General features: G+C 45.2%; 1 protein-coding gene across 1 annotated transcript in view; it reads right to left on the minus strand.

Annotated features, from left to right (window-relative positions):
* Positions 1-5,466: 5,466 nt before the first annotated feature.
* The window catches only part of LOC101852620 (potassium voltage-gated channel protein Shaw), a gene marked incomplete in the record, with an annotated part of 11,465 nt that continues 4,075 nt past the window's right edge, over positions 5,467-12,856 (minus strand). Inside the window, 3 exon segments of the mRNA XM_005096355.2 lie at positions 5,467-6,650; positions 10,031-10,202; positions 12,030-12,100. Of these exon segments, the coding sequence (XP_005096412.2) occupies positions 5,742-6,650; positions 10,031-10,202; positions 12,030-12,100 (1,152 nt within the window).

A 12,856-nucleotide genomic window follows, 5' to 3' on the forward strand; every position in this document is an offset into this window, starting at 1 on the left:
TTTTGAGTTTCCCATCGAGACGGCTTAGATTGCTTCGAAGACGTCCTGGAGTTGAGAACGGCAGGAGTTTTTTTAACGCCTCCCACCATACATCGGCAAAATGTGGATTGTCATGGACTTGTGCTGTCGTTGCCTCGAACCAGCTCGCCAGAACAGACCATTGCTGTAGGGGACACTACACAAGTGGATAATTATTATAGAACGTCAGATGTACGTCATTGGTCGATAATTATAGTGACAGCCATCTTGTTTGACGTCATAGAGGGATTCTCACTTTGTTGTCAGCCGTGGTGGCAACACGTCCGCACGAAAGCAGCCTGCAGCCAGCTGACTCGGATTACATCTATTTTCTTTGCAACTTGCAGAAATGTTCGGTTCGTTTGTCTCTGATTGTGCAGCACCTATCATCCGCCCAGATTGATTCCGATGCTGTACACTACGTAAATTGAGAAGAAGAAGAAGAAGACAAAGAGTAGGCCTACTGCCCGGTTCGGCTGCCATCGTGCGGTCGTGTTGCCACCATGACAACAAAGTGGGAATCCCTCAATGACGATAAACAAGATGGCTATATTACTATAAATATCAGCCAATGACGTACATCTGACGTTCTATAATTATCCGCTTGTGGGACGCTACACCTCAGCAGAGAGACGGGGACGTCCCAGAAAATATTATTACACCCACTTCTAGTACGACGAGGTAAAGAGGTTCAACATTAGGACACAGATGCCGATGAAAAACAGTTTATGTTTTTGCCACTTGATTTTGGTTGATGTTGTTGTTGTTGTCGTTGTTGTTTTTGTTGTTGTTGTTGTTGTTGTTGGAGGGGGGGTTTCGGGGGGGGGGTCTTTGTGTTTTTGTTTTATTATTATTATTATTATTATTATTATCATTTTGGTTTTGCTTTGTTTTAAATTTAATCTTAAAAAGGAGAGCGCGGTCTGACAGACGGGATAGATACTGCCTCAGACTTAAATTCTGTTCTTTTTCTTGACGGTGACCGACAGGGTCAGAGCCGCCCACATCCTAGATCACCTGCCTCAAATGAGTTTATGGGGGCTAAAACCTGTTCAATCAATCACGTACATCTTGGAAAGAGCAGTTGAAAAAAAGAAGGCAAAAATGTATGAACTATCGCAATTTTATCGTTGCTCATTGTTTTAAAAAGAAAACAACATGATGAGGATAACATAGATTCACTTCGACAGTGACAGAACCAGGGAACAGACCACACTACAATTTTTAAATTTTTAGCCAAAGGAAGGGTTCAGTTTTAGTACGAGTTTCACGGCACTTACAACACAAATTGGTCATACAAATGCCTAAGATTCGAATTGTCATTAGAGAATTACATTAAAAGATAAGAATGAAGACAGATAATTAGTTTAGTTTTAGTAGAGGTTTTACGCGCTCGCAACAGCATGAGGTCATATGAGCGCCAGAGGATTAGAGGTGTCACAAGAGAGTAACAAACATAAAAAAGAAGAAGGGGAGATAAGGACGATAGATGTTTGATAGGAAAGAAGAACCAAACCACACCAGAGCACCCGCTAACCACCCACGACAGATAATTAAAGCACGATAGATGTCTGAGAGTAAAGAAGGAGTAAACCAAACCAGAACACCTGCCAACCACCTACAAAAAGAAAGGGCGAAGCTGAGATCGACCTCAAAACAAAACCGAAAAACGCAGCACAGAACGCATTAATACACAACACTCGGAAGAAACCAAAGGCAACCAAATAGAGAGATGATCCTTCCTCCTCCCCCACCGGCGTCTATTGTTTTGTTTGTTTTAGTCAGGGTTTTATAGCACTTGCAACACAATAAGGTCACATAAGTGCCGGAGATTAGAAGTGTTACAAGAGAGTAACAAACAGAAAAAAGAAGGAGGGGAGATAAAGACGATAGATGTTTGACAGGAAAGAAAGCAAACCACCCCAGAGCACCCGCCAATCACCTATGGTTTAGCGATTAGGCGCTTCGCCCTCTCTCGCAGGAGACCTGAGCTCGATTCCCGCGTAGAGAGAATGTTTATTGAGTGTCTCGGATGTTAGGACGTTGTATCCCCCCCCCCCCTCTTCTCTCTCTCTCTCTCTCTCTCTCTCTCTCTCTCTCTCTCTCTCTCTCTCTCTCTCTCTCTCTCTCTCTCTCTCTCTCTCTCTCTCTCTCTCTCTCTCTCTGCCCGAGTCGTCTTCTTTTTTTCTTTTTTTTATAAGAGTTTTACGGCACTTGCAATACAATAGGGTCATATATTATAAGTGCCGAAGATTAGAGGTGCTACAAAAGAGTAACATACACAAGAAAGAAGTTTAGTTTTAGTAGAAGTTTTACGGCGCTCGCAACTGCATACGGTCATACGAGCGCCAGAAGATTATAGCTGTTACAAGAGAGTAACAAATATACAAAAGAAGGAGCGGAGATAAAGACGATAGATGTTTGATAGGAAAAAAAGAAGCAACCCCCACCAGAGCATCCGCCAACCACCCACGGGTCGTCTTCTTCAGAAACAACTTGAACAAAGTTTAAAGAGACGAAGATATCCACATGAGTTAGAGAAGGGAGAAAGTAACCAGTTCATCTGACAAAACAAAAGACAACGGTGAAAGACGTAGGAACGTTTCCAAAAGGGTAGAGTTTATTTCAAGAACATCTTCTTACTATGAGCAATTAAAGGTTGCTTTAAAACCAACATTAATGCTGCTAATTTCTTTAAGAGAACAATCAATTCTCAAGATACAAACTCGACAAATCACTTTGAAACAATAAAACAGCCAGGCAAACAACACGAAGTGACATACTAATAAAATAATGGAACAATAATTAATCATTAACAAATGACCTTAATGCAATCAACCAACGTTTAGATGGTATCAGCTATAGAACTCTATACGCATTGTTGGCATATATTGAAGGGCGAAACACCAGTCTTGCTACAATCATTGCACACGGTCACCTTTCCCTCTTTGACCTTCATGTGAGGCAGAGTGGTGAAAACAGGCGCTCGTCAAAATAATGAATGGGGAAAAACTAGCATTTTCCCGCAAGTGTGGCAATTCTTATTGAATTGTTGTTTTTTAGCTCAACACTTTTCATGAGCATTATAGAACACAGAATACATCTATGTGGATTTTACTGAAAAACGTTGATTAAAGTTTTTCTCCCTAACTTTACCCTACCTCTGAAACCAGGTGACCCCCACCTCCTTCAATCGCAAATATTTCGACTTGTGTTCAAGACAAATGCATATTTTTTCATCTAAATAAAGAAAAATGGACATGCTTTAAGATGATACCGATAACTCCACGCGCCCAAAAATTGACAAGCGCCTGATTCCACCACGTTGTGACACATTTGACTATAACAAAGGGGCTGCTTTCATTTCTTCTCCTCACTTGTCGATGAAGAGGAGAGTCTGCCCCTTCTGCTCGTCCCTCTCCCTCATCTTCCGAATGAAGAGCGCCTCCCGCTCGGCCATGAAGCGGAACAGGTAGAGGTAGGAGACAAAGTTGTGGACCAGGGTGGGCGCGCTGATCCCCAGCACCAGCACTCCGGACACGGCGCAGCAGGCGCCCACCACCTTCCCGTAGCCCGTCTGGGGCACCATGTCGCCGTAGCCCACCGTCGTCATGGTGACGATGCCCCACCAGCAGCCGTGCGGGATGCTCTTGAAGACGGCGCGGTCGTCCAGGTAGTACATGAGCGAGGAGAAGAAGATGGAGGCGATGATGACGACGAGGAGCACGGAGACGAGATCCTTCATGCTGGCCCACATCGAGTACACGATGATCATGAGCGTGGGCACGCGACGCACCAGACGGAATAACCTGAACAGACGCAGCGTGCGGCACACCAGGAAGCTCTGGCCGATCCGCACGTCGCTCACCACCGTCGCCTCGTCTTCGCGGAGACTCAGCAGCAACAGCAGCAGGTTGAACATATCGGGCACCACGGCCGTCACCTCGATCACGCCCTGCGCCGACCGAAGCAGCCGGTTGGGGTCCGGGCAGCTCAGCAGGATGGTGCTCAGCTCGAGGACGAAGAAGGAGAGGCAGAAAAAGTCCACCACGTACAGGTAGGTGAGCGTCCTGCTGAAGTGCGAGGAGTGCAGCTCGCGAAGGCTCGCCTCGGTGTAGCTCCAGTCGCCGACTCTGCCGGACACGGACGGGAGTGAGCGCAGCGTGAACGAGATGATGCTCACCATGACCAGGAGCATGGAGATGAAACTGTACATCTGGCCGCCCGGGGGGGGGGGGATAACAGGTTGGGGACGAAAGAGAGGAGGGGGGGAGGGAGCAGGAGAGGGGATGAAATGTGTTGGGTTTGGGGTTTTTTTTAAGCTGAGCTGATTTGTACTGTGCTGTGTGTCGCCACAGTAGCATGGAAATGAGGCTGTACATCTGGTCGCCGGGGGGATAACAGGTTGTTGGGGTTCTTTGGGTAAGAGTTTTACGGCACTTGCAACACAATAAGGTCATATAAGTGCCGAAGATTAGGGGTGTTACAAGAGAGTAACAAACACAAAAAGGAGAGATCAGGACAACAGATGTTTGACAGGAAAGAAAGAGCAAACCACACCAGAGCACTCGCCAACCACCCCCATGTTGGGGACGAAATAAAGGTGGGGGGGGGGGAGCAGGAGAGGGGATGAAATGTGATGCTTTGGGGGTTTTTTAAGCTGATTTGCAATGTGCTGTGTGTCGCCAGAGTAAGTTACATTCCCCCCTCCCCCACAACAGAAGCACGGAAACGTAATGGATGAGGCGCCCACAACCCCCTCCCCTCCCACTGCCAGTTTAAAGTATAGTATAGTATAGTATAGTATAGTATAGTATAGTATAGTATAGTATAGTATAGTATAGTATAGTATAGTATAGTATAGTATAGTATAGTATAGTATAGTATAGTATAGTATAGTATAGTATAGTATAGTATAAGGTTTTACGGCGCTCGCAACTGCTAAGGTCATATGAGCGCCCAGTTTAAAGTACAGAGAGACTCTGAGACAACTATGGAGAGTAGAACCCACGTAGCAGATTGTATCATGGTGTGCCTATCTCTGTACACGCGCATACAACCAGGTTTGATGATGCTGCACTAGGTTTATCTGCACAGTTGCCTATCTTCCGATATACCTACGAACCGCTAACCACTCACTGAAAGACCATTATCGTTTTGTCTCTGTCGTCATTCATGACCACAACATTCTGTTTTCCACTCATACGCGATAGCGTCCTTTCAGAGAGGACCTGACAGCCTTTCAGGACGGTGTAATCCCATCGTGTCACAAGGCCACTCTCTGCTCGCCTGTTGTCTCTGATGCTACAGCTTCTCCTGCTCTGGCCTCTACTTCTCTTTTGTCACTCATGCTCTAGCCTCTACTCCAGTTTCTCCTCTCTCACTCATGCTCTAGCCTCTACTCCTGTTTCTCCTCTCTCACTCATGCTCTGGCCTCTACTCCTGTTTCTCCTCTCTCTCTCATGCTCTGGCCTCCACTTCTGCTTCTCTTCTCTCACTCATGCCCTAGCCTCTACCTGTGCTTCACTCACTCCCATTGCTTCTACACCCTACCAATCTTACTGTGGCTGCGGGCTGTCCGTCCCTCTAATACAACAACTGCAGCCTCCCTTACAGCTCCTGCAGAACAGTAACTCCTGTTTTGCCTGCAGTTGTCCTTTCCTTCGTTTCTCCTGCCTCTACTCCCGCTGTCTCCAGCTGTAAGTGCTGCTTATTTCATGCAGTTATTGTTTTTCTTGCTGCTGTTCCTGCTGCTGTTCCTGCTGCTGTTCCTGCTGCTGCTCCTTGTTCTTCGTGGACCTGAGTTTGAGAACACTGGAGCCGTCCCTGACGCTGTAACCGCCGGCGGCCGCTCGGACCCGCGTCATGCCGGCGTCCGTCACCCCAACGTGACGGTCGAGGATGAGTGTGACGTTCTGCGTGACGTCCGTGAAGTTTTGCGACAGGGTCGGGATGGTGAGCCCCAGCACCAGCAGGCCCACGAAGGCGGCCAGTGAGCCCCACAGGCGGCCCAGCAGCGTGGTGGGCATCATGTCCCCGTAGCCCACCGTCGTCATGGTGATGATGCTCCACCAGAAACTGCGCGGGATGCTGGAGAAGGTGATGTGGTCCTCCAGGTGGAAGATGACGCCACTAAACACGACCACGGTGATGTAGAGCATGACCAGCATGATGCCAATGTCCTTGGCGCTGGCCCGCATGGTGTACACGATGATCCACAGAGGCTTCACGCGCCGGAACAGCCGAAACACGCGGAACGCGCGCAGCGAGCGGAAGAAGGTGAAAGAGTAGTCGGACGCCTGATGGTACGCGCTGGCCGACATGAGCCGGATGTACACCTCCATCCCGAAGCTGATGAGGTCGGGCAGGAGGGGCACGATGTCGATGAGCGAGTCGAAGGAGACGAGGTAGAGGCGGCGGGTCGGGCAACAGGTCAGGTGGAGGAGGAAATCCACGAGGAAGTAGAGGACCGAGGCGGTGTCCAGTGTGAACAGGAAGTTCATGAACAGGCGCTGGTTCCGGTCCAGCTGGTCGTCGGCTGTGTCGGCAAGGAGCCGGATTCGGGGCAAGGTGCTGAGGCAGAACAGCAGGATGCTGAGCACGGTGGTTCCCATGGAAAACAAGAAGTAGTACTGAAATAGGCCACACAAAACACACACACATAGACACAGGGAAGGCAGGTTAAGTACAGGACTCCGGGAACCTTTTCCTTTTAGTAAGTAAATCTTAAGCGACACGTGTAACACACATACCACCTGCACAGAAACGGTTTTCTTTAGGTCATCTTTTTTTTTGCTTAAATGATTTATCACCGGACTATCTAAAACAGCTTTTAACACCCTATGTGCCTCCTAGAACGCTCAGATCATCAAGTGACAAAACAACGCTACCTTGTTAAGCCTAAAATAAATTACAAATCATATGGCCAACGCTCTTTTTCATATTTTGCCCCACTTGTTTGGAATAGGCTTCCAAAAACTATCAGAGAAGCAGAAAATCTAGAAATGTTTAAGAAGAAACTAAAATCATTTCTATTTTCATCATATTTCGATTAGACAGAATCCATCCAAGCTGTAGATCGTTGGGAGTTTGTATGTGCGTATGTGCATATGTACGTATGTGTGTATGTGAGTATGTATGTGTGTGTGGTGCGTGCGTGAGTGAATATGTGTTTGCATGAGTATGTAACACTATGTACCTTTAAAATTGATTTGTAAATCCATTATATGTATCATGTTAAGCGCATAGAGCATTGTATAAGTGGATATGCGCTATATAAATGCAATCCATTATTATTATTTTTTAGGTGCTCTGTTGTGGTTTGCTCCTTCTTTCCTATCAAACATCTATCGTCCTTGCCTCTCCTCCTCATTCTATGTGTTTGTTAGACCCTTGTAACACCTCTAATCTGAGGCATCTTATTGTGTTGCAAGTGATAAAACTATAACCAATGTTTTCGTAAGAGTTTCACGGCACTTGCAACACAATAAGGTGCCAAAACTTAGAGGTGTTAAAAGGGATTAGCAAACACAAAAAAGAAGGAGGAGAGATAAGGACGATGAATGTTTGATAGGAAAGAAGGAGCAAACAACATCAGAGCGCCCTCCGACCACACTCACAAACTTTAACAGCATTTGCAAAACACGAATAGTATCTGCGTAAACATTGTTCCTAATAATGTTATAAAGCTCCTATCATCTGGTCGTAGGAACACAATCGTTTCACTTTTCCACTACAGACTTTCAACGTGGTTCTGGTGGTTGCTTCGTACAGCCTTTTGAAACGAAATTATGATTATAATAATGCACACTCATTTGTTTTCCTTGTTTTGCTTCGTTGGGTTATTTTTCTAGAAAGGGGAGGGGGTGTTATTTTTTGTTTTCTCTCCTGATTTCATTTCCCTGAATAAATTAAACACCTTGATAAACACTTTAAAAAATAAATGTATAAAAATCATGGGCCCCGAGAAGAGTAATAGAAGTGTACACGGTGTAGACAGAGAGACTGGTGGGTGGACAGAAAGGCCAATAACGTATTTAAAAAAACCTCCTTCGACGGCCCTTGTTGTATTATAATCTCAGTACTGTGAGAGGAACATGTATTATCTGTCGATCATCTGATTACCCAATCCGTACGCCCTGTGGTCATTTTGTACCCCTGGGGTTGTATTCTTCACATTTCAGAATACTTCTAGTACGAAGATCTCTTTGAAACTTTCAGTATTTCGCAAAAAATTGTTTTGGCAGACTGCTATGCAAAGCGCACGGTTCGGATTAACGAGTAAATTTCCTCTTTGGAAAGTGGTGGCACAGAGTTCCCCACGCCGTATGGATACGATAGTAAAATACGACGTATGGATAGGGTTAAGACACTTAGTACAGCTTATAACTCTATTTCTGTCTGTGAATTTCCAAAGCGTTCCGATTTCCGAAAAGAAAAATATCAAAATACATGTACGTGTACTCGCATAAAATAAAGCGACAGTGTGGGTAGACTGACACAGAAATGTTGCTGCTTCGAACAATACTATCTACGAGCCAGCACGTTAACGACCGCACTGCCCCAAGAACCGATGAGGACCATTGTAGCGCTGATTAGCTCTTTAAACAATGAGTTTTTTCACCGTCTCCCGGAAATGTTTTTCTACAGTCACCTAAACTATGTCTCATTATAACCACAAAAGCTCTCCTCCAACTTCTAAATGGCGGAAACAAAGGCTTAGTAATTACTAAAATACTTGGTTCTGGAATAATTCCGAAAAACTAGCAAAAACTAGTACTAAATAAAGCAAAGTAGTTTTCACTTGTACCGGACGGTGCCAGCGTCCGATGTGGTTTTAAAGAGTTAGAAGATGGAGCATACCACCCAAGGATAGAACCAAGTACCGTACCACTTCGCGTTGTCCCTAGTTTTCTCAAGGAAATTGATTTTCTTTCCAAAAAAAAAAAGCAACCAAAAAACCCAGTCCTATCGTTTCTGGGACATGTGGGCTGCTGCTGCTGCTGTTGTTGTTGTTGTTGTTGCTGTTGTTGTTGTTGTTGTTGTTGTTGTTGTTGTTGTTGTTGTTGTTGTGTGTGTGTATGCGTTTGGTAGCCTATCCGTTCGAAATGTTTGGAGCCCCGAAGAGCGTGCTCTTCGCCAGGGCCACCGCCTCTCTTGGGTAGCGGGTGAGGCAGTCCAACCTCCCAAAATCCTCCCCAAAGAGATGCCACCGCCGGACCTCCGTGGCGGGGCATCTCTGCAGCCAGTGCTCCAAATTTTGGGGCTCCTCGTTGCACAATGGACATATTGGCTCCGATGTTTTGTCTATTCTATTTTTGTAGGACCGCAGACCAGAGAAGTGACCGGTCCTGATTTCTGCCAATAGTGACTGGTCATTGCGGGACTTAATTTGAGCCTCTCGTTTTAAGGAAATTGCCTTGTATATTTCCTTCGTCCGCGTGTGGGATATCGGTTGGCCTTTTGTTTTTGCTGTTGTGGTTGTTTTTGCTGTTGTTGTTGTTGTTGCTGCTGTTGTTGTTGTTGTTGTTGTTGTTGTTATTGAGGGGAGCCGTGGACGATACGTTGACAGTGCTTGTTGTAGGCCTACCTCCCTATATTCTTGCACAGATTACCTAGATAAACATTTCAACGTCTGGTGTAGCAGTTAGGAGGCATTTTTTCGTCGCACGAAGAAGACCTCTGAGTTCTATTCCCATACGATGATGATGATGATGATCATGATAATGATGACGATGATGATGATGATGATAGTTTTTTTTGTTTCCTTAATGGGCCTGGTGGACTCCACGAAGAAATCTTCGAGCGAGAGCGAGGCTCTTTTTCGGCTCCATTGTCATTATACTTAGAGGCATCTCCACTCGTCCAAATAACTCCATTAATGATGATGATGATGATGATGATGATGATGATGATGATGATGATGATGATGATTACGATGATGATTACGACGAAGACGACGACTACGACGACGACGACGGAGACAACATCAACAACGGATAACAAACACTACCTTGGCGACCCTGGAGGAGGAGGGGTCGGACACGACGTTCCAGACTCGGATCTTGAGCCTCTGGTGCCAGTTCTGTGGCTTGGGCCGGTGCGCCAGATTGGCGGGGTTTGTGTAGGCGGGCTGGCGGTCGTGCTCCAGTTTCCGCAGGTTCTCCAGGGACTGGATGCCGATGCTGTGGCGAGAGGAGCGTTTGGTGGGTCGTGACACGATTGATAGAATCAGACGCATTTGTTGTGTCATCACACGATAGAATAATAATAATAATAATAATAATAATAATAATAATAATAATAACAGATAGATAGATAGATAGATAGATAGATAGATAGATAGATAGATAGATAGATAGATAGATAGATAGATAGATAGATAGATAGATAGATAGATAGATAGATAGATAGATAGATAGATAGATAGATAGATAGATAGATAGATAAGATAGCGCAAATCCCAGCTCAACAGCAAGCTCCATGCGCTTCACAGTCTATACTATTACTCCAGCAGACCGGATAGCATCCTGAAACAACCTCAACTTCCTGGGAAGCATACAGTGCAAGCAACCTTTTATTGGCGCTAAAACACTAACATACTGACAAGATCTTTCGCTGCCTATGGCCGGGTACTCATTCCCACCTGGGTGAAGTGAGGAAAATTCGTGTAAAGTGCCTTTCCTAAGGACACAACGTCGGGCCGGCGGCTCGAACCCGCGAACCCGCAACCTCACGATTACGAGTCCGGTAGCCTTACCACAGACGTGCTTCAATGTTTTATCATTTGGCGTTATTGAAACATTCTGAAAGATGGTTCATTTGGTTTGCTTTGCGGTGAAAAAGTACGTACCTATCTTGAATAGAGGCCAAGATATTACTATTAGTGATCGATGATGGAAAGTGGTGAACATTTCGTCGGAATACTGATAAAATATTATACTAAACACAAAGAATACAATTTTTTTCAGGAGAAAGTAACAAAAACTGTTATACTCTTTCAACAATAATTGTACCTACATTATATATTCTTTCTTGCTTTTTTTTCAATATTTAGACTTTGAATTTTTGACAAATTATTTCTTGAGCACATGCGACCAATATAATTCATTAAGATACAGCAACGGGTGCTCTGGTGTGGTTTGCTCCTTTTGATGACATTTTGATGCATCCATTGACACAATTTAGATCAATAAGGATGCGGCTTCGAGACCCAAACAAGGCAGAGGGGGTTGCAACATTCCAGAACAAAAGGCTGAGATTCTCGATAAAAATTCTCTCCACTTGAGAATCAAACTTAAATCTGTTGAGTGTGACGGCGAAGCGTCTAACCGATACTCCAATGACACCGGACTGTCTACATCAGCGGCGGAGCAGGGTAATTATGGTCGCTTTTAAGCACAAGTGGGCTATCCTGAAAAATCATGCTGTTTTGAGAAAATCAAAGGTAAAGTTTTTCCCCCTTGTTCAGTTTCTTTAAAAAACAAGGAGAGTTTTCTCTACGACCAAACAAGTATACACACCAATGAAACCAAGCCTCTCCTATAGGTAGCGCAATGTTCACTTTTGGTGTTGGTCGAGATTTCTGGAAACCCCCGGAATCTGGGGTAGCCCGCTTGTCCTTAAAAGCGACCAATTCTCCCCACTTGAGAATCAAACTTACTGTTGTGTGTGATGGCGAAGCGTCTAACCGCCACTCCAAAGACGCCGGATTGTCTACAACAGCGGAGCAGGGTAACTGGTCGCTTTTAAGGACAAGCTGGCTAACCCAGATTTTGGGGGTTTCCAGAAATCTTGACCTACACCAAAAGTGGGCATTGCCCTACCTATAGGAGAAGTTTGGTTCCATTGGTGTGTATATTTGTTCGGTTATAGAGAACTGAGAACACTCTCCTTGTCTTTTGAAGAAACTGAACAAGGGGCAAAAACTTTACCTTCGATTTTCTCAAAACATCATTTTTCGGGATAGCCACTTGATCTTAAAAGGGACCAATTATGAGCACAGAACCGACCTGTAGTCCTTCCAGCAGCACGGCTCTATGTCGATGCGAGGTAGACCCCAGTAGATCAGCTCTGCCGTGATCTGAGGGGGGAACGGGGGGAGAGTGTTTTGGGAGAGTCTCTCTCTCTCTCTCTCTCTCTCTCTCTCTCTCTCTCTCTCTCTCTCTCTTTCTTTCTCTCTCTCTCTCTCTCTCTCTCTCTCTCTCTCTCTCTCTCTCTTCCAACTACACACACACACACACACACACACACACACACACACACACACACACACACACACACACAAACACACACACACACACAATGATAATAATATGTGGTTTTTAATTAACACAGCAATATAACTGAAGAAAAACCAGAAAGAAACACAATATTCCCTCGCCCAAGACAATCATTCTTGGCAGACTGAAGAGACAAGATGTCCAAAATAGATAACTCTGTAATTACGAGTATCCAAGAGTACAAAAAGTTGTGTCCCTTAACCCTATTCGTACGTCGTCTTTTACTATCGTATCCATGCGACGTGGGGAACTCTGTGCCATCACTTTCTAAAAAAGAAATTTACTCGTTAATCCGATCCGTACGCTTTGCATACCAGTCTGTCAAAATGATTTTTTGCGAAATTTCAGAGAGATCTTCACACTAGAAGTATTCTAAAATGTGAAAAATAGAATACTACCCCGGGGGGTACAAAAAGACCCTTGGTCGTACGGATAGGGTTAAAGTTATGTACGCCAACAAAGGCTAACGTGTACTCAGAGTAAAGCTGGGGGCTCTCGTGGCCTAGAGGTTAAGGTGTTGGCCTCTCATTCAAAGGTCCCGGGTTCGAATTCGGGTA

This window comes from Aplysia californica, unplaced genomic scaffold, assembly GCF_000002075.1.
Source record: "Aplysia californica isolate F4 #8 unplaced genomic scaffold, AplCal3.0 scaffold00127, whole genome shotgun sequence".
Classification (NCBI taxonomy): Eukaryota; Metazoa; Mollusca; class Gastropoda; order Aplysiida; family Aplysiidae; genus Aplysia; species Aplysia californica.